Raw genomic sequence first — 22,537 nt, 5'->3', positions numbered from 1 at the left:
TACCTGTAAAATAAATATAAATCCTAAAATAGCTACAATGTAATTATTAATTACATTGTAGCTATCTTAGGGTTTATTTTACAGGTAAGTATTTAGTTTTAAATAGGAATAATTTATTTAAGTATAGTGTAGTGTTAGGTGTAATTGTAACTTAGGTTAGGATTTATTTTACAGGTAAATTTCTCTTTATTTTAGCTAGGTAAGCTATTAAATAGTTAATAACTATTTAATAGCTATTGTACCTAGTTAAAATAAATTGAAATTTACCTGTAAAATAAAAATAAATCCTAAGATAGCTACAATATAATTATTATTTATATTGTAGCTATATTACCTTTAAAATAAAGCCTAAGTATAAATAGGATTCATTTAGTTAATAATAGAAATATTATTTAGATTTATTTAATTAATATTTAAGTTAGGGGGGGTGTTAGGGTTAGTGTTAGACTTAGGTATAGGGGTTAATAAATTTATTACAGTGGCGGCGGTGTAGGGGGGCAGGATAGGGGTTAATAAATGTATTATAGGTGGCGACGGTGTAGGGGGGCAGATTAGGGGTTAATAAATTTAATATAGGTTGCGGCGGGGTCCGGGAGCGGCGGTTTAGGGGTTAAACTATTTATTTAGTTGCGGCGAGGTGCGGGATCAGCAGGAAAGGGGTTAATAACTTTATTATAGAGGGCGGCGGTATAGGGGGGGCAGGATAGGGGTTACTAGGTATAATGTAGGTGGCGGTGGGCTCCGGGAGCGGCAGTTTAGGGGTTAATACATTTATAAGAGTTGCGGCGGGGTCTAGGAGCGGCGGTTAAGGGGTTAATACATTTATAAGAGTTGCGGCGGGGTCTAGGAGCGGCGGTTTAGGGGTTAGTAACTTTATTGAGTTGCGGGGGGCTCAGGGGGCGTCGGTATAGGGTGTAGAACAGTGTAGTTTAGTGTGGGTGCTTAGTGACAGGCTAGCAATAAAGCTGTCAAAAAGCCGAACAGCAGCGAGATCGGATGAGTGATAACTATCACAGTCTGCTGCTCATCGCCCCGTACTTGGTGCGCGGCTTTTTGACAGATTTATTGATAACTTAGGCGTATTTTTTCAGGTCCGTGGCGGCGATGGTAGGCAAGCTTAGGCGGGCGTATTGGGCCGGCGAAGGCAGGAAAGTTGACACGTTGATAACTACCCCCCAAACAATCTAAATGTATCTTGAAAGTTGTCAGGATGGGCAGTCTGTACAACCATTTTCTATTGCTAAATTTAGTTTTAAACTTTAACAAGCATTCGGCTAGATTACGAGTTGTGCATTAGGGTAAAAAAGCAGCGTTAAGAGGTCCTAACGCTACTTTTTTACGCCCACTGGTATTACGAGTCTTGCAGGTATAGATGTACCGCACATTTCTTTGGCATTACCGAAAAATGACTTACGGAAACTTGTAATGTCTTTTTTCTATGGGACTTCCATAGCTCCGGTATTACGAGTCTGTCCTGGGAGGCCATAAAAATAGAGTGGTACACCCTACCCTGTCAAGAGTCCTAACGCATTTAAAAGTCAGTAGTTAAGAATTTTATGGTACAACGCCGTAACATAAAACTCATAACTAAAGTGCTAAAAAGTACACTAACACCCATAAACTACCTATTAACCTCTAAACCGAGGCCCTCCTGCATCGCAAACACTACGGACACCGCCACAACCTACATTATATTTATGAACCCCTAATCTGCTGCCACCAACATCGCCGACAACTACATTATATGTATTAACCCCTAATATGCAGCCCCCAATGTCACCGCAAACTACCTACACTTTTTAACCTCTAATCTGCCGCCCCCAACGTCGCCGCCACTAAAATAAACATATTAACCCCTAAACCGCGCACTCCCGCCTCGCAAACATTAGTTAAATATTATTAACCCCTAATCTGCCGTCCCCAACATCGCCGCCACCTACCTACATTTATTAACACCTAATCTGCCGCCCCCAACATCGCAGCCACTATATTAAAGTTATTAACCCCTAAACCTAAGTCTAACCCTAAACCTAACACCCACTAACTTAAATATAATTTAAATAAATCTAAATAAATATTCATATCATTAACTAAATTATTCCTATTTAAAACTAAATACTTACCTATAAAATAAACCCTAAGCTAGCTACAATATAACTAATAGTTAAATTCTAGCTATCGTAGGCTTTATTTTACAGGCAAGTTTGTATTTATTTTAACTAAGTAGAATAGTTATTAAATAGTTATTAACTATTTAATAACTACCTAGCTAAAATCAAGACAAATTTACCTGTAAAATAAAACCTAAACTAAGTTACACTAACACCTAACACTACAATATAATTAAATAAATTAACTAAATTAAATACAATTACCTAAATTAAATTAAATTAGCTAAAGTACAAAAAAAACAAAACACTAAATTACAGAAAATAATAAACAAATTACAGATCTTTAAACTAATTACACCTAATCTAATAGCCCTATTAAAATAAAAAAAGCCCCCCAAAATAAAAAAACCTAGCCTAAACTAAACTACCAATATCCCTTAAAAGGGCCTTTTGCAGGGCATTGCCCCAAAGTAATAAGCTCTTTTACCTGCAAAAAAAATGCAAACAACCCCCCCAACAGTGAAACCCACCACCCACACAATCAACCCCCCAAATAAAATACTATCTAAAAAAACCTAAGCTCCCCATTGCCCTAAAAAGGGCATTTGGATGGGCATTGCCCTTAAAAGGGCAGTTAGCTCTTTTGCCGCCCAAACCCTAACCTAAAAATAAAACCCACCCAATACACCCTTAAAAAAAACCTAACACTAACCCCCTGAAGATCGACTTACCGGGAGACGTCTTCATCCAAGCCGGGCCGAAGTCCTCAACAAAGCCGGGAGAAGTCTTCATCCAAGCCGGGTGAAGTGGTCCTCCAGACGGGCAGAAGTCTTCATCCAGACGGCATCTTCTATCTTCATCCATCCAGCACGGAGCGGGCCCATCTTCAAGACATCCGACGTGGAGCATCCTCTTCATCCGACGACTAAAGCTGAATGAAGGTACCGTTAAGTGACATCATCCAAGATGGCGTCCCTTAGATTCCGATTGGCTGATAGAATTCTATCAGCCAATCAGAATTAAGGTAGAAAAAATTCTATTGGCTGATGCACCATGGGGCCTATTTATCAAGCCGTCAACTATGTTGCATTGGCCGGCACCAATACGCTCGCCTAACATTGCGTCCGCGGACCTAAATACGATCTTCATATTTATTAAAAAAGCCAGCAAAAAGCTGGGCACCAAGTACGGGGCGATGAGCAGAGGACTGTTGTTATCGATCTCGCTGCTATTCGGCTGTTTACCAACTATATTTATACACTTTCACTAAACACCGCCACTATACTAAAATGTTTAACCCCTATCCCCCTGCTCCCGGACCCCACCACAACTTTAATAAAGCTATTAACCCCTATCCTGCCGCTCCCGGACCCCACCGCAACTAAATAAATGTATTAACCCCTATCCCGCCGCTAAATAAATGTATTAACCCCTGGCTTCCCACATCACTACCACTTATTAAACCTATTAACCCCTAAACCGCCAGCCCCCCACATCACCATAAACTAAATTAAGCTATTAACCCCTATCTTATAATAAATTAAAACTTACCTGTAGAATTAAATTAAACTATATTAAACTATTAATTAACCTACCCTAACTATTATACTAAAATTACATTAAATTATTTTAAACTATTAATTTACCTACCCTAACTATTATACTAAAATAACATTAAACTACCTATTTAATTAACTATATTACATATTTAAAAACCTAACCCTACTCAAATTATTGAAATCTACAATTAAAAATGAATAAATTACAAAAAATAAAAAACACTAAGTTACAAAAAAAAACCACAGTATCAATAATAGCCCTATTTGATAGTATTTGATAGCCCTATCAAAATAAAAAATCACCCCCAAAATAAAAAAACCCTAGCCTACAATAAACTACCAATGGCCCTTAAAAGGGCATTTTGCGGGGCATTGCCCCAAAGAAATCAGCTCTCTTACCTAAAAAAAAATATACAAACACCCCCTAACAGTAAAACCCACCACCCACACAACCAACCCCCCAAATAAAAACCCTATCTAAAAAACCTAAGCTCCCCATTGCCCTAAAAAGGGCATTTAGCTCTTCTACTGCCCAGACCCTACTCTAAAAATAAAACCCACCGATAAACCCTTAAAAAAACCTAACACTAACCCCCGACGATCCACTTACAGTTTTCCAAGACCGGACATCCATCCTCATCCAAGCGGCAGAAGTCCTCATCAAAGCCAGAAGAAGTCTTCATCCAAGCGGGCCGAAGTCCTCATCGAAGACGGCAGAAGTCTTCATCCAGACGGCATCTTCTATCTTCATCCATCCAGCGTGGAGCAGATCCATCTTCAAGACATCCGGCGTGGAGCATCCTCTTCTTACGATGGTCAACATAGAATGAAGTTTCCCTTTAAGGTATGTCATCCAAGATGGCGTCCCTTACATTCCGATTGGCTGATAGAATTCTATCAGCCAATCAGAATTAAATTAAAAAAAAATTCTATTGGCTGATGCAATCAGCCAATAGGATTGAGCTTGCATTCTTTTGACTGTTCCAATCAGCCAATAGAATGCGAGCTCTATCCTATTGGCTGATCCAATCAGGATTGAACTTTAATCCTATTGGCTGATTGCATCAGCCAATAGGATTTTTTCTACCTTAATTCCAATTGCAGCGCTGGTATTGGAGTGTGGTAATGAGCAAAATTTTGCTCAATGTTCACTTCTTGTCTTTTAACGACAGGTTTCTGAAAACTCGTAATACCAGCGCTGCAGGTAAGTGAGCGGTGAGTGAAAACTGCTCGTTAGCACTGCATATTTTGGAAATATTTAGTTTTATTGTTTGTTAAAGCACTGTTTCTATTTTGGCTTGATCTAAAAACAAAAACTACTGATTTCTATGGATAGGACTTATAATATAATATCTTCTTATACTTGATTTTAACAGTACTAAAACTTTAAAGTGTGAGTCTAATGCCTTGCAACACTGTATCTGCCAAGGAGACCTTAAAATGAAATTGAGCCTTCATGACCGGATTTTATAGGGAATGTGCCTCCATGCACACTAAGGGGCCGAATTATCAAATGGCGGGCGGACATGATTTCCTGTAACGAATCATGTCCACCCGACATCGCTAAATGCTTTAGAGACAGCGGATGAGTTAAGGAGCAGGAGCAGTGGTCTTAAGACCGCTGCTTCTTAACTCCTGTTTCTGGCAAGCCTGAAGGCTTGTGTGGAAACAGGGGTATTTAGGGCCATTTGGCCCTTGATAATTCGGCCCCTACGTTCAAACTTGGTCACAACAGTTTATTTTAAAGTGCTTGTACCTACAATATTGAACTCATGGTCACAAAGTGTAAGTTTTTTTCCAGGTTCTGTTACTTTAAATGGATCTGCAGACTTATATTTTTTTAGAAATTTAGGTAGCTACTATGTAGCAAGAATGCTTCCAGGCTAATTGTCTCAATTCATTAGCATCTACTATGTAGAATGTTAATTTATTTCAAATATTAACCACAAGGTGGCAGTGTTCAAAATCAAAGGTTGAAAGAAGGATTTTACACAAAATATAAGCTTGATGTAATGTTGCAGACCTGAATAGCAAATAATTATGGATGGTTTAGTCAATGCATATAGGTCTGCTATAAAATATACATATAGTGAAGAGATTACCAACCTCTAAGATACTAGATGTATTAGTATCTAGCCCATTGAATGAGCAGGGATAGTTGTAGTTGCTTTCTGGGAACAGCCAGAGAAGAGTCTGTGGCATGTTAATTCCAAAGAGGCAGCTGAACACAGAATGGAGGCAGACTGCAGCCTATTGGAGAACTGACAGGCAGAAGGAAATCCAATGATAACTCAAGCAATAGAGTCCCAGTTAGTGAAGTAGGTGGATGCAGTAACAGATCAACATATATAATTGCGTCCTTGATCAAATGATAGAGCAAAACACAGTTTCAGGTCGAGTGCTTGCCTGATACAGGAGCTTGAAAAAATAACCCAGCAATTTTTGATAGGAAAGGGAATCTTTTGAGATGTCATAACAAGGTGTCTTTTACCTGGTGATGCTTATTCAAGGGATATACACCAAGTAACTCAGTAAGAATATTACACAAAGGCACATTCCAGTTTACAAGTTCAATAATGTAGGTACAAGCACTCCGAAACTAACTGTCGTTACAGTGTTTGGACTTAATGTGCATGGAGATGTGCCCCCTATAAAAACCTGGTCACAAAGGCACAATCTGGTTTGAAGATCTCCTAGGCATATACAATGTTTCAAGGCAGTGTGATACTATTAAAAGTCCTATCCAAAGAAACTGTTAATAACAATCTTTTGTTCAGATTACGCCTTAATGGAAACAGTGATTTAACAAACAATAGAAATAAATATTTTAAAAAACAATACTTGTCTATGTTTGAAAGTGGCCATTTTGTGATAAAAAAATTGTGCCTAATCTGCCCATCATGATAACATACAAGATGTATTCAGATGTTTTAGCAGTGGTGTGGATGGAAATGGATTACAATATGAAAGTCGCAATTGCATGATCCAATTTTAAAAACTAGTTTTGAAGATGCCAGTACTTTTAGTGACACTACTGGAGAGTGTGACTTAAAATCAAATATTAAAATAATAATTTAAAAACATGCCATTTGTAAATGTTGGAGTCCTGCCATGTCCACTGCATAAATTCTACACAATAGTGATGAACATAGCTTTAATGAACTGACACCATGGGGCCTATTTATCAAGCCGTCAACTATGTTGCATTGTCCGGCACCAATACGCTCGCCTAACATTGCGTCCGCGGACCTAAATACGATCTTCATATTTATTAAAAAAGCCAGCAAAAAGCTGGGCACCAAGTACGGGGCGATGAGCAGAGGACTGTTGTTATCGATCTCGCTGCTATTCGGCTGTTTACCAACTATATTTATACACTTTCACTAAACACCGCCACTATACTAAAATGTTTAACCCCTATCCCCCTGCTCCCGGACCCCACCACAACTTTAATAAAGCTATTAACCCCTATCCTGCCGCTCCCGGACCCCACCGCAACTAAATAAATGTATTAACCCCTATCCCGCCGCTAAATAAATATATTAACCCCTGGCCTCCCACATCACTACCACTTACTAAACCTATTAACCCCTAAACCGCCAGCCCCCCACATCACCATAAACTAAATTAAGCTATTAACCCCTATCTTATAATAAATTAAAACTTACCTGTAGAATTAAATTAAACTATATTAAACTATTAATTAACCTACCCTAACTATTATACTAAAATTACATTAAATTTTTTTAAACTATTAATTTACCTACCCTAACTATTATACTAAAATTACATTAAACTACCAATTTAATTAACTATATTACATATATAAAAACCTAACCCTACTCAAATTATTGAAATCTACAATTAAAAATGAATAAATTACAAAAAATAAACTCTAAGTTACAAAAAATAAAAAACACTAAGTTACAAAAAAAAACACCACAGTATCAATAATAGCCCTATTTGATAGTATTTGATAGCCCTATCAAAATAAAAAATCACCCCCCAAAATAAAAAAACCCTAGCCTACAATAAACTACCAATGGCCCTTAAAAGGGCATTTTGCGGGGCATTGCCCCAAAGAAATCAGCTCTCTTACCTAAAAAAAAAAATATACAAACACCCCCTAACAGTAAAACCCACCACCCACACAACCAACCCCCCAAATAAAAACCCTATCTAAAAAACCTAAGCTCCCCATTGCCCTAAAAATGGCATTTAGCTCTTCTACTGCCCAGACCCTACTCTAAAAATAAAACCCACCCAATAAACCCTTAAAAAAACCTAACACTAACCCCCGACGATCCACTTACAGTTTTCCAAGACCGGACATCCATCCTCATCCAAGCGGCAGAAGTCCTCATCGAAGCCGGAAGAAGTCTTCATCCAAGCGGGCCGAAGTCCTCATCGAAGACGGCAGAAGTCTTCATCCAGACGGCATCTTCTATCTTCATCCATCCAGCGTGGAGCAGATCCATCTTCAAGACATCCGGCGTGGAGCATCCTCTTCTTACGATGGTCAACATAGAATGAAGTTTCCCTTTAAGGTATGTCATCCAAGATGGCGTCCCTTACATTCCGATTGGCTGATAGAATTCTATCAGCCAATAGGAATTAAAGGTGAAAAAATCCTATTGGCTGTTGAAATCAGCCAATAGGATTGAGCTCACATTATATTGACTGATTGAAATAGCCAATAGAATGCAAGCTCAATCCTATTGGCTGATTGGATCAACCAATAGGATGAAAGCTCAATCCTATTGGCTAATTGCAACAGCCAATAGGATTTTTCCCCCTTTAATTCCTATTGGCTGATAGAATTCTATCAGCCAATTGGAATGTAAGGGATGCCATCTTGGATGATGTATTTTAAAGGGAAACTTCATTCTACGTTGGCCATCGTAAGAAGAGGATGCTCCGTGCCGGATATCTTGAAGATGGACCCGCTCCGCGCCGGATGGATGAAGATAGAAGATGCCGTCTGGATGAAAACTTCTGCCAGCTTCGATGAGGACTTCGGCCCACTTGGATGAAGACTTCTTCCAGCTTCGATGAGGACTTCTGCTGCTTGGATGAGGATGGATGTCCGGTCTTCGAAATCTTAGTGGATCATCGGAGGTTAGTGTTAGTTTTTTTTAAGGGTTTATTGTGTGGGTTTTATTTTTAGAGTAGGGTCTGGGCAGTAAAAGAGCTAAATGCCTTTTTAAGGGCAATGCCCATACAAATGCCCTTTTCAGGGTAATGTGAAGCTTAGGTTTTTTAGATAGGGTTTTTATTTGGGGGGGTTGGTTGTGTGGGTGGTGGGTTTTACTGTTGGGGGGGTGTTTTTTTTTTTTTTTACAGGTAAAAGAGCTGATTTCTTTGGGGCAATGCCCCAATGCCCCGCAAAAGGCCCTTTTAAGGGCCATTGGTAGTTTATTGTAGGCTAGGGTTTTTTTTATTTTGTGGGGCTTTTTTATTTTGATAGGGCTATTAGATTAGGTGTAATTGTTTTTTATTTTTAATACTGTGGTTTGTTTTCTTTTGTAACTTAGTGTTTATTTTTTTGTAATTTAGTAATTTTTAGTTGTAGATTTCAATAATTTGAGTAGGGTTAGGTTTTTAAATATGCAATATAGTTAATTTAATTGGTAGTTTAATGTAATTTTGGTATAATAGTTAGGGAAGGTTAATTAATAGTTTAATATAGTTTAATGTAATTGTAGTATAATAGCTAGGGTAGGTTAATTAATAGTTTAATATAATTTAATGTAATTGTAGTATAATAGTTAGGGTAGGTTAATTAATAGTTTAATATAGTTTCTTTTAATTCTACAGGTAAGTTTTAATTTATTATAAGATAGGGATGAGGTAATTTTAATGTAAAGTTGGTTAGGTTTAGGGGTTAATAGCTTAATTTAGTTTATGGCGATGTGGGGGTCTGGCGTTTTAAAGGTTAATAGGTTTAGTTAATGGTAGTGATTTGGAAGGCCAGGGGTTTAGGGCTTAATAATTCCATTACAGTTGCAACGGGGTCCGAGAGCGGAGGAATAGGGGTTAATACTTTTATTACTTTTATTTAGTTGCGGTGGGGTCGGGGAGCAGCAGGAGCAGCAGGATAGGGTTTAATAACTTTATTTAGTGGCGGCGATGTTGGGGGGCAGATTAGGGGCTAATAACATTATGTAGGTGGCGGCGATGTCGGGCGGCAGATTAGGGGTGTTTAGACTCGGGGCTTATGTTAGGGTGTTAAGTGTAAACTTTACTTGTTTTCTACCATATAAATCAGTGGGATATCTGGCAGCATTGAACATAAGCTTTCGCTGCTTTAAGAATCCTATTGATTTATATGGCATCCGCGGCCTCCAGGGTGGCGGATTGAAAACCAGTTACCCTGGGCCGGAATAGCGGCGATCGTACCTGTTAGAAATGTGATAAATGGCAAAAGGTGTCAGATAGTGCCGAATTTGTATTCGGAACATCTGTAATGACGTAAGCATCGATCTGTGTCGGATTGAGACCGGCGGATCGTATGTTACGTCACAAATTTTAACTTTTGCCGGTCTGTAGGCTTTGATAAATGGGTTGAATCAGGCTCGCCACAATTACGCTGCAGAATTCAAGCGTATTTGCGGTTGACGGCTTGATAAATATCCCTCAATGACTATTGACTAATTGACCTTTAAGGATGGTGCTCTTCTAGCAGTCATGCTTGTCTATAGGCTTTGATAAATAAGCTCGCCACAATTACGCTGCGGAATTCCGGCGTATTTGTGGTTGACGGCTTGATAAATAGGCCTCCATGTATGTTAATAGACCTCTACAATGTCCCAAATTATTATTGTATAAGCTAGAATTACTGCACATCACCATCAGTCATTCACTGCAAAGGTTTTCAAACAATTATTACAATTTTTAATTTTATTTATTATGTTAGTTTGTCCAATTTCTTTGGTGCCTTTTATCCTTTTAACAATTTAAATAACCTTTAGGTATTTTTGGTCCTATCCAAAATGTCTTATATGAAATGATGTAGATGAAAATTAGCAGACTGATTTTATATCTGAGGGTACATGGGGGTTTAGCAAATCTTTAAGCAAGATCATTTGCTTTGAAAGCTTGATTATGATTGGGTTATTGTTGCAATAGGTAAAATTCATATATGACAAAATAAATGGCAAATGAGCTATTTGCAAACAATTTAATTCACTTCAGCAGGTAAAATGATGCAGAATCTGTTGGCACTCTACAAACACCTGACGATGATAATAATAAATAATAAAATTGATCATTGAGAACACAGTAAATGAGAGGACATTTGTACAATGCCCCTTTAATTGGCAAGTTAAACCTAACAAAAATAAATTGCGGCATCAGCATATGTCTTATGTTCTTTAACATGTTTAGTATATTGTGAAAATATTTAGTATACAGGACGTTAGAGTAGATCTATATTTTTTACTTACAGTGTACAATGAGATTGTAGGGGTCACTACAATTATTACTGACACGATTTCTAGCCTCACACACATAGTTTCCTTCATCTGAGAGCTTGAGGCTAGAAAAATTGATAGTGCTGTTGCCTTGAGAAATATTCACTCCATTGAATAGGGTAACATTGTCCTTGTACCACCAAATCTCTTCAGCATTGGTTGTGTTACATATAAGTCTGAATTCCTCATTTTTCAAGGGATTGGGGGTGGATACTGTGACTTTAGGTTTAAGTACTGACTCTGTGAATAAACGAAGAGTATATGGATATATATTAATACACACAGTGTCAGTGTATATATACTAGCTAATATTATGTAAAAATTGTTTAACTGAAACTAGCCTTAAAATGTTTGATATGCAATTTAATAATCTGTTTAGATTTAGCATGTTTGGAGAAGCAAGATACAATATGGTGCACTCAATGTGCTCACAGATTTCAGCCTTGTTCTGCTCCATATTCAATAAAGAAGCTTTGAATCCCTGAAGATGGCAGTAGGATGAGAAGGTCTAGATGGGCGCAAGACACTGAATTTCACACAAACCCCACATGCAAATAATCCACAAACATAATAGTTGAGTGAGGTTCTAAAATAATTGAAAACATTTCAAAGAACTAAGTTCACCCAAGTTTCCAGAGAATAAAATATTAAGTTGTACTCATTATAGTTTCATGATCTGTATCACCAGCTTTATGTAAGGTTTATGGACTAGTAATATGAAACAACTTATCACATATGGGGCTTCACATAAATGATATAGGGCACATGAGTCACTTTTTAAACCACAAACATGGAACCCATATAAGAATAACATATCTTATTATCTCAATAACATGTGGACCCCCTACTTTTAAATATAATGAGATGAAGGACTATATGAAAGTTAATAAGAGTTCCTCGGTTGTATCATAGCCAGTGCCTCACCAGTCTCTGACCTCACCGCATGTGTCATACACTGTCTCTTTAAATGGATATTCACAGTGTTTTATCTTATTGTTAAATAAAAATAATATTTTGTTTTGTTGCTAATCCTAATAGATTCAAACACATATGAAACAATGTGTTGAATAATCAAATAAGAGGATTTAGCAGTTTGTTTGAAATTAGATTAAGTGTATTCACACCAGCAAGTATGTAACAGAGTTGGTGTTGAAACAGTTAAGATGGTGTTTTAGAAGAGATATTTCACTTGAAAAGACAGGTTATATGCCAGTATCAGTCTTTTGTGCATTAAAGTGTTGTTTAACAAGTTAGATGAGTTATCACAAAGCTGGAAAGATAGTTTGAAACATTTGTTAAGCTATCTCTAGCAATATTGGGCAGTTAGATTAGCAAGCAGAGTTTAGCAAACATTGAGCATTAAATTAAAGCAGTCGATTATGCAGTCACTTGTCTTAAAGCTCAGTCTGTTCAGCAAGCAGAGTAAAACTTACAGAGAGGAATAATAACACAGCTGTTGTTTTTGCAGGCACTTAGTAAAAATGAGCAGCTTGTAATTGAGAGAACAAGGAACACAGTCTAGATGTACCGGAAAGTTTCCAACAATACAAAAGTATACTTGCAGTAAGTTGTGAAGGTAACTGCTTTTTCAGGTAACGTCCGGTTTTTCCTTTAGTGCGTTTGTGGAGGAAAGTGCAGAGCTGACAGGCTTAGTTGGCCTGTGTAGATGACGTCACAGTTGCAGAGATTATTTAGAGTTACCTGTCTTCTGACAATCTTTGAGAAGTTAAGTGAAACTTTGTTTGAAATAGATTGTTTAGGGAACAAGTAGTATATTCTGCTACTCTGGAGTAAACAGCAAGCATGAGAGAGTTTTCAGCTTCAGTTGTCAAAGGCTTGGTAAGACAGCATACAAACTTTAATTATCAAGCAAGGTACAGGTGATCTGATTAACCTTTTATAGAGAGAGCTAGATAGAGGTGGAGCATAATGTCTTAAAGGTATAGTATATGACAGCATGTCAGTGATATATATATATATATATTTATATATATATATGCAAAAATATTCCAGCACACAAGATGTAGACTAAAATCACTTAAACAGAACAGATCAATGAATAATCTACAGAATCACGCACCATCTAGGGCTGTAAAAAAACAGAAACATAAAAAAATATATTATACAATGTAAAGTACGGTACAGGTAGCCCTCAGTTTACGCCGGGGTTAGGTTCCACAAGGAATGGTTGTAAATCAAAACCGTTGTAAATTCAAACCCAGTTTATAATGTAAGTCAATGGGAAGTGAGGGAGTTAGTTTCCAGGCCCCTCTCAAAATTGGCATAAGTAACACCTAATACATTATTTTTAAAGCTTTGAAATGAAGACTTTAAATGCTAAACAGCATTATAAACCTAATAAAAAAATCACACAACACAGAATATATAATTAAACTAAGTTAAATGAACAAAAACATTTGCTAAACAGCATTATAAACCTAATAAAATAATCACACAACACAGACTTTACTTGCATTTTTCTGCAAACAGTTCTTTCTATGCATTCCAACCTGGACTGATTTATAGACAGGAAGATCTTGTTCCTTTGAAATCTGCTTGATAGCTCAGATCTGGGTAAACTGATTAATTTCAGCTTGCTTGGCTTGCATATCTTTGCTGCAACACAAGCGGACAGCTCCACCTACTGGCTATTTTAATCAATGCACTACTTCTCAATGCTTTTCAATAGCAGTCACATGACTGAAAAAAAGGTTGTTTTTCTAAAACGTCGCAAATTGAACCGTTGTAAACCGAGGGCCACCTGTATATATAAACAAGACCTGTATACAAACAAAAAATAGTCCCACAAGATGTGTAGCAAATTTAAAAAATGAGGATAGTTGTGGCCACAATGCCTACTCACAGATTTATGAGGTAAGGATAGAGCATTAACAGAGGAGGGAATGCCGCCCACTGACCAAGCTTTTGTACCGCCTCTAGTTGTTGTCACCCCTGGAGTTCTCAGTACTGTAGTATGTATACTTAGTAGCAAGTAGCCTCAATCCTGTGAGGTGGAAGCTGTATGGAAACGGAGAAGGAAACATCGCCCACTATCAGAGCTGCCACTCCTCCCCTAGTTGTCGTCCCCGCTGTTAGTGATGTCGCAAACTTAAAAATTTCTTCAATAGGCAGGCGAACTTTAAAACCTACAAGGACTCTTTCTGGCCACAATAGTGATGGAAAAGTTGTTTCAAGGGGACTAACACCGGGACTGTGGCATGCTGGAGGGGGATCCATGGCAAAACTCCCATGGAAAATTACATAGTTGATGCAGAGTCTGGTTTTAACCCATAAAGGGCCTAAATCACCTAACATTCCCAAATTGTTTGCAATAACGTGCTTTAAAACATCAGTTATGATGTTGTATCTATCAGGTAGTGTAAGTGTTACGGTCGCTTCACAGTGACAGAGCAAACTCCAAGTGTAACGCACCACAAACAACCGCAAACAGTCCATTTGCACAACCACGAGATAGATAGATTTGATAGATAGATAGATACATAGATTACATAGCTCAATCGATGCAATATACATATGATCGATACAAATTACATAGATCAATAGATGCAATATACATTTGATAGATATGAATTACATAGATCAATAGATGCAATATCCATTTGATAGATACGAATGTTATCGATCCAAAGATGCAATATACATTTGATAGATACGAATTACATCAACCAAAATATGTAATATACATTTTATAGATACGAATTACATCGATCAATAGATGCAATCTATATTTGATAGATATGTTTGATAGTTAGATTGATTTGATAGATAAATAGATAGATTTGAAATATATATAATTTCCCTGACAGAGAATAACAATAAGACATGCGGTCTGTGACCCGTGGTGTGTTAAGTAGTACTATTCTTAGCAGTTTACTACAACCTGTTACTTCCCCTATCGGGGGAGGTCTATATGGCCTGCATTTTTGGAACCGGGAGATGGAAGAAGATGATTGGTCTGTCCTCCTACTTCAAATTTGTCAAAAACACAAGTGGCTGTCTCAAAACAGTCCGGACACAAGATAGATAGATAGATAGGATAGATAGATAGATAGATAGATATACATAGAATGATAGTTAGATAGAATCGATAGAAGAGAAATAGACAGATTTGTTAGATATATAATTACCCTGACAAAGTATAATAATTAAACATGCGGTCTGGGATCCATGGTAACTAGGTTGTGTTAAGTAGCACTATTCTTAGCACTTTCAGCCCTGTAACTCCTCCTAACGGTGGAGGTCTATATGGCGGTTATGATTACCCTGACAAAGTATAACAACAAGACACGCGGTCTGGGACCCATGGTAATTAGGTTGTGTTAAGTAAAACTTTTCTTAGCACTTTAATCCCTCTTACTCCCCCTTTCGGTGGAGTTCTATATGGCCTGCATGATTACCCTGACAAAGTATAACAACAAAACATCTGGTCTGGGACCCATGGTAACTAGGTTGTGTTAAGTAGTACTATTCTTAGAACTGTAATCCCTGTTACTCCCCCTATCAAGGGAGGTCTATATGGCCTGCATGATTACCCTGACAAAGTATAATAAGAAAACATGCGGTCATGGACCCATGGTAACTAGGTTGTGTTAAGTAGTACTATTCTTAGCACTTTAATCCCTGTTACTCCCCCTATCGGGGGAGGTCTATATGGCGTGCCTGATTATCCTGGCAAAATATAACAACAAGACATGCGGTCTGTGAACCACTGTTAACTAGGTTGTGTTAATTTTTACTATTCTTAGCACTTTAATCCCTGTTCCTCCCCCTATTGGGGGCGGTCTATATGGCCTGGCTGATTATCCTGGCAAAATCTAATAACAAGACATGCGGTCTGGGAACCACTGTTAATGTTAACTAGGTTGTGTTAAGTTGTATTATTCTTAGCACTTTAACCCCTGTTACTTCCCCTATCAAGGGAGGTCTATATGGCATGCATGATTACCCTGACAAAGTATAACAACAAAACATGCGGTCTGGGACCCATGGTGGTACTGGTATCACTAGGTTTTCTTAAGTATTACTATTCTTCGCAGTTTAATCCCTGTGATTGGTCTGTCCTCCTACTTCAAATTTGTCCAAAACACAAGTGGCTGTCTCAAAACAGTCTGGACAGAAGATAGATAGATAGGATAGATAGATATACATAGATTGATAGTTAGATAGAATCGATAGAAGAGAAATAGATTGATTTGTTAAATATATAACTACCCTGGCAAAGTATAATAATTAAACATGCGGTCTGGGACCCATGGTAACTAGGTTGTGTAAAGTAGTACTATTCTTAGCACTTTCATCCCTGTAACTCCTCCTATCGGGGGAGGTCTATATGGCCTGCATTATTACCCTGACAAAGTATAACAACAAGACACGCGGTCTGGGACCCATGGTAACTAGGTTGTGTTAAGTAGTACTTTTCAAAGCACTTTAATCCCTGTTACTCCCCCTATCGGGGGAGGTCTATATGGCCTGCATGATTACCCTGACAAACTATAATAACAAAACATGCGGTCTGGGACCCATGGTGGTTCTGGTATAACTAGGTTTTCTTAAGTATTACTATTCTTCCCAGTTTAATCCCTGTGATTGGTCTGTCCTCCTACTTCAAATTTGTCCAAAACAGAAGTGGCTGTCTCAAAACAGTCCGGACAGAAGATAGATAGATAGATAGATAGATAGATAGGATAGATAGATATACATAGATTGATAGTTAGATAGAATCGACAGAAGAAAAATAGATATATTTGTTAGATATATAATTACCCTGACAAAGTATAATAATTAAACATGCGGTCTGGGACCCATGGTAACTAGGTTGTGTTAAGTAGTACTATTCTTAGCACTTTAATCCCTGTAACTCCCCCTATCGTGGGAGGTCTATATGGCCTGCATGATTACCCTGACAAAGTATAACAACAAGACACGCGGTCTGGGACCCATGGTAACTAACTTGTGTTGATTAGTACTTTTCTTAGCACTTTAATCCCTGTTACCCCCCCTATCGGGGGAGGTCTATATGGCCTGCCTGATTACCCTGACAAAATATAATAATAAGACATGCGGTCTGGGACCCATGGTAACTAGGATGTGTTTTAAGTAGTACTATTCTTAGCACTTTAATCTCTGTAACTCCCCCTATCATGGGAGGTCTATACGGCCTGCATGATTACCCTTACAAAATATAATAATAAGACATCTGCTCTGGGTCTGGGACCCATGGTAAGGTTGTGTTAAGTAGTACTGTTCTTAGCATTTTAATACCTGTTACTCACCCTATCAGGGGAGGTCTATATGGCCTGCATGATTACCCTAACAAAATATAATAATAAGACATATGCTCTGGGACCCATGGTAAGTTTGTGTTAAGTAGTACTGTTCTTAGCATTTTAATACCTGTTACTCACCCTATCGGGGGAGGTCTATATGGCCTGCATGATTACCCTAACACAATATAATAATAAGACATATGCTCTGGGACCCATGGTAAGTTTGTGTTAAGTAGTACTGTTCTTAGCATTTTAATACCTGTTACTCACCCTATCGGGGGAGGTCTATATGGCCTGCATGATTACCCTAACAAAATATAATAATTATACATATGCTCTGGGACCCATGGTAAGGCTGTGTTAAGTAGTACTGTTCTTAGCATTTTAATACCTGTTACTCACCCTATCGGGGGAGGTCTATATGGCCTTCATGATTACCCTTACAAAATATAATAACAAGACATGCGGTCTGGGACCACAGGTAAGTAGGTTGTGTAAAGTAGTACTGTCCTTAGCATTTTAATACCTGTTACTCACCCTATCGGGGGAGGTCTATATGGCCTGCATGATTACCCTAACAAAATATAATAATAAGACATATGCTCTGGGACCCATGGTAACTAGGTTGTGTTAAGTAGTACTGTTCTTAGCATTTTAATACCTGTTACTCACCCTATCGGGGGAAGTCTATATGGCCTGCATGATTACCCTAACAAAATATAATAATAAGACATATGCACTGGGACCTATGGTAAGTTTGTGTTAAGTACTACTGTTCTTAGCATTTCAATACCTGTTACTCACCCTATCGGGGGAGGTCTATATGGCCTGCATGATTACCCTTACAAAATATAATAACAAGACATGCGGTCTGGGACCCATGGTAACTAGGTTGTGTTAAGTAGTACTGTTCTTAGCATTTTAATACCTGTTACTCACCCTATCGGGGGAGGTCTATATGGCCTTCATGATTAGCCGCACCCAACCAAAAAAAAGGCATGCGGTCTTGGACTAAGACCCATGGCTAACTCGGTTGTGTAAAGTAGTACTATTAATAGCACTTTCATCCCTGTTACTTCCAGGCCCCTCGGGGGAGGTCTACATGGCCATCATGATTATCCTAACAAAGTACAACAACAAAACATGCGGTCTGGGACCCATGGTAACTAGGTTGTGTTAAGTAGTACTGTTCTTATTAGTTTAATACCTGTTACAAAACAGTATTGTCGGAGGTCTATATGGCCTGCATGATTAGCCGCACCAAACCAAAAAAAAAGGCATGCGGTCTTGGACTAAGACCCATGGCTAACTCGGTTGTGTAAAGTAGTACTATTCTTAGCACTTTCATCCCTGTTACTTCAAGGCCTCTCGGGGGTGGTCTACATGGCCATCATGATAACCTTAACAAAATATAACAATAAGACATGCGGTCTGGGACCCATGGTCACTAGGTTGTGTTAAGTAGTACTGTTCTTATTAGTTTAATACCTGTTACAACACCAAATGGTGGGAGGTCTATATGGCCTGCATGATTAGCCGCACCCAACCAAAAAAAAAGCCATGCGGTCTTGGACTAAGACCCATGGCTAACTCGGTTGTGTAAAGTAGTACTATTCTTAGCACTTTCATCCCTGTTACTTCAAGGCCTCTCGGGGGTGGTCTACATGGCCATCATGATTACCTTAACAAAATATAACAATAAGACATGCGGTCTGGGACCCATGGTCACTAGGTTGTGTTAAGTAGTACTGTTCTTATTAGTTTAATACCTGTTACAACACCAAATGGTGGGAGGTCTATATGGCCTGCATGATTAGCCGCACCCAACCAAAAAAAAGCCATGAGGTCTTGGACTAAGACCCATGGCTAACTCGGTTGTGTAAAGTAGTACTATTCTTAGCACTTTCATCCCTGTAACTTCAAGGCCTCTCGGGGGTGGTCTACATGGCCATCATGATTACCTTAACAAAATATAACAATAAGACATGCGGTCTGGGACCCATGGTCACTAGGTTTTGTTTTAAGTAGTACTATTCTTATTAGTTTAATACCTGTTACAACACCGAATGGTGGGAGGTCTATATGGCCTGCATGATTAGCCGCACCCAACCAAAAAAAAGCCATGAGGTCTTGGACTAAGACCCATGGCTAACTCGGTTGTGTAAAGTAGTACTATTCTTAGCACTTTCATCCCTGTTACTTCAAGGCCTCTCGGGGGTGGTCTACATGGCCATCATGATTACCTTAACAAAATATAACAATAAGACATGCGGTCTGGGACCCATGGTTACTAGGTTGTGTTAAGTAGTACAGTTCTTATTAGTTTAATACCCGTTACAACAACGAATGGTGGGAGGTCTATATGGCCTGCATGATTAGCCGCACCCAACCAAAAAAAAAGGCATGCGGTCTTGGACTAAGACCCATGGCTAACTCGGTTGTTTAAAGTAGTACTATTCTTACCACTTTCATCCCTGTTACTTCAAAGCCTCTCGGGGGTGGTCTACATGGCCATCATGATTAGCCTAACAAAGTACAACAACAAAACCTTGGCTCTTGATAGCCCGTTTATTGGCTGTATTTTGGTAGTACTGTTCTTATTAGTTTAATATCTGTTACAACACCGAATGGTGGGAGGTCTATATGGCCTGCATGATTAGCCGCACCCAACCAAAAAAAAAGACATGCGGTCTTGGACTAAGACCCATGGCTAACTCGGTTGTGTAAAGTAGTACTATGCTTAGCACTTTCATCCCTGTTACTTCAAGGCCTCTCGGTGGTGGTCTACATGGCCATCATGATTAGCCTAACAAAGTACAACAACAAAACCTTGGCTCTTGATAGCCCGTTAATTGGCTGTATTTTGGTAGTACTGTTCTTATTAGTTTAATATCTGTTACAACACCGAATGGTGGGAGGTCTATATGGCCTGCATGATTAGCTGCACCCAACCAAAAAAAAAGGCATGCGGTCTTGGACTAAGACCCATGGCTAACTCTTGATAGCCCGTTTATTGGCTGTATTTTGGTAGTACTGTTCTTATTAGTTTAATATCTGTTACAACACCGAATGGTGGGAGGTCTATATGGCCTGCATGATTAGCCGCACCCAACCAAAAAAAAAGACATGCGGTCTTGGACTAAGACCCATGGCTAACTCGGTTGTGTAAAGTAGTACTATGCTTAGCACTTTCATCCCTGTTACTTCAAGGCCTCTCGGTGGTGGTCTACATGGCCATCATGATTAGCCTAACAAAGTACAACAACAAAACCTTGGCTCTTGATAGCCCGTTAATAGGCTGTATTTTGGTAGTACTGTTCTTATTAGTTTAATATCTGTTACAACACCGAATGGTGGGAGGTCTATATGGCCTGCATGATTAGCTGCACCCAACCAAAAAAAAAGGCATGCGGTCTTGGACTAAGACCCATGGCTAACTCGGTTGTTTAAAGTACTACTATTATTAGCACTTTCATCCCTGTTACTTCAAGGCCTCTTGGGGGTGGTCTACATGGCCATCATGATTAGCCTAACAAAGTACAACAGCAAAACCTTGGTTCTTGATTGCACGTTAATTGGCTGTATTTTGGTAGTACTGTTCTTATTAGTTTAATACCTGTTACAACACCGAATGGTGGGAGGTCTATATGGCCTGCATGATTAGCCGCACCCAACCAAAAAAAAAAGGCATGCGGTCTTGGACTAAGACCCATGGCTAACTTGGTTGTGTAAAGTAGTACTATTCTTAGCACTTTCATCTCTGTAACTTCAAGGCCTCTCGGGGGTGGTCTACATGGCCATCATGATTACCTTAACAAAATATAACAATAAGACATGCGGTCTGGGACCCATGGTAACTAGGTTTTGTTTTAAGTAGTACTATTCTTATTAGTTTAATACCTATTACAACACCGAATGGTGGGAGGTCTATATGGCCTGCATGATTAGCCGCACCCAACAAAAAAAAAAAGACATGCGGTCTTGGACTAAGACCCATGGCTAACTTGGTTGTGTAAAGTAGTACTATTCTTAGCACTTTCATCCCTGTTACTTCAAGGCCTCTCGGGGGTGGTCTACATGGCCATCATAATAACCTTAACAAAATATAACAATAAGACATGCGGTCTTGGACCCATGGTCACTAGGTTGTTTTAAGTAGTACTGTTCTTATTTGTTTAATACCTGTTACAACACCGAATGGTGGGAGGTCTATATGGCCTGCATGATTAGCCGCCCCAAACCAAAAAAAAAGCCATGCGGTCTTGGACTAAGACCCATGGCTAACTTGGTTGTCTAAAGTAGTACTATTCTTAGCACTTTCATCCCTGTTACTTCAAGGCCTCTCGGGGGTGGTCTACATGGCCATCATGATTACCTTAACAAAATATAACAATAAGACATGCGGTCTGGGACCCATGGTCACTAGGTTGTGTTAAGTAGTACTGTTCTTATTAGTTTAATACCTGTTACAACACTGAATGGTGGGAGGTCTATATGGCCTGCATGATTAGCCGCACCCAACCAAACAAAAAAGCCATGCGGTCTTGGACTAAGACCCATGGCTAACTCGGTTGTGTAAAGTAGTACTATTCTTAGCACTTTCATCCCTGTTACTTCAAGGCCTCTCGGGGGTGGTCTACATGGCCATCATGATTACCTTAACAAAATATAAGAATAAGACATGCGGTCTGGGACCCATGGTCACTAGGTTTTGTTTTAAGTAGTACTATTCTTATTAGTTTAATACCTGTTACAACACCGAATGGTGGGAGGTCTATATGGCCTGCATGATTAGCCGCACCCAACCAAAAAAAAAGGCATGCGGTCTTGGACTAAGACCCATGGCTAACTCGGTTGTTTAAAGTAGTACTATTCTTAGCACTTTCATCCCTGTTACTTCAAAGCCTCTCGGGGGTGGTCTACATGGCCATCATGATTAGCCTAACAAAGTACAACAACAAAACCTTGGCTCTTGATAGCCCGTTTATTGGCTGTATTTTGGTAGTACTGTTCTTATTAGTTTAATATCTGTTACAACACCGAATGGTGGGAGGTCTATATGGCCTGCATGATTAGCCACACCCAACCAAAAAAAAAGACATGCGGTC

At 38.8% G+C, this 22,537-nt stretch overlaps 1 protein-coding gene across 2 annotated transcripts in view; it reads right to left on the bottom strand.

Annotated features, from left to right (window-relative positions):
* The window catches only part of LOC128638738 (carcinoembryonic antigen-related cell adhesion molecule 1), a 465,051-nt gene that overhangs the window by 155,063 nt on the left and 287,451 nt on the right, over window positions 1–22,537 (bottom strand). For both annotated transcript variants that reach the window (XM_053690871.1, XM_053690872.1), the window contains exon 3: window positions 11,116–11,382. In XM_053690871.1, the coding sequence (XP_053546846.1) occupies window positions 11,116–11,382 (267 nt within the window). The remainder of the gene's footprint in view (window positions 1–11,115; window positions 11,383–22,537) is intronic.

Source organism: Bombina bombina, chromosome 8, assembly GCF_027579735.1.
Source record: "Bombina bombina isolate aBomBom1 chromosome 8, aBomBom1.pri, whole genome shotgun sequence".
Taxonomy (NCBI): Eukaryota; Metazoa; Chordata; class Amphibia; order Anura; family Bombinatoridae; genus Bombina; species Bombina bombina.
Note: the sequence above shows the minus strand (reverse complement) of the source record. Positions and strands in the feature narration are given on the sequence as shown.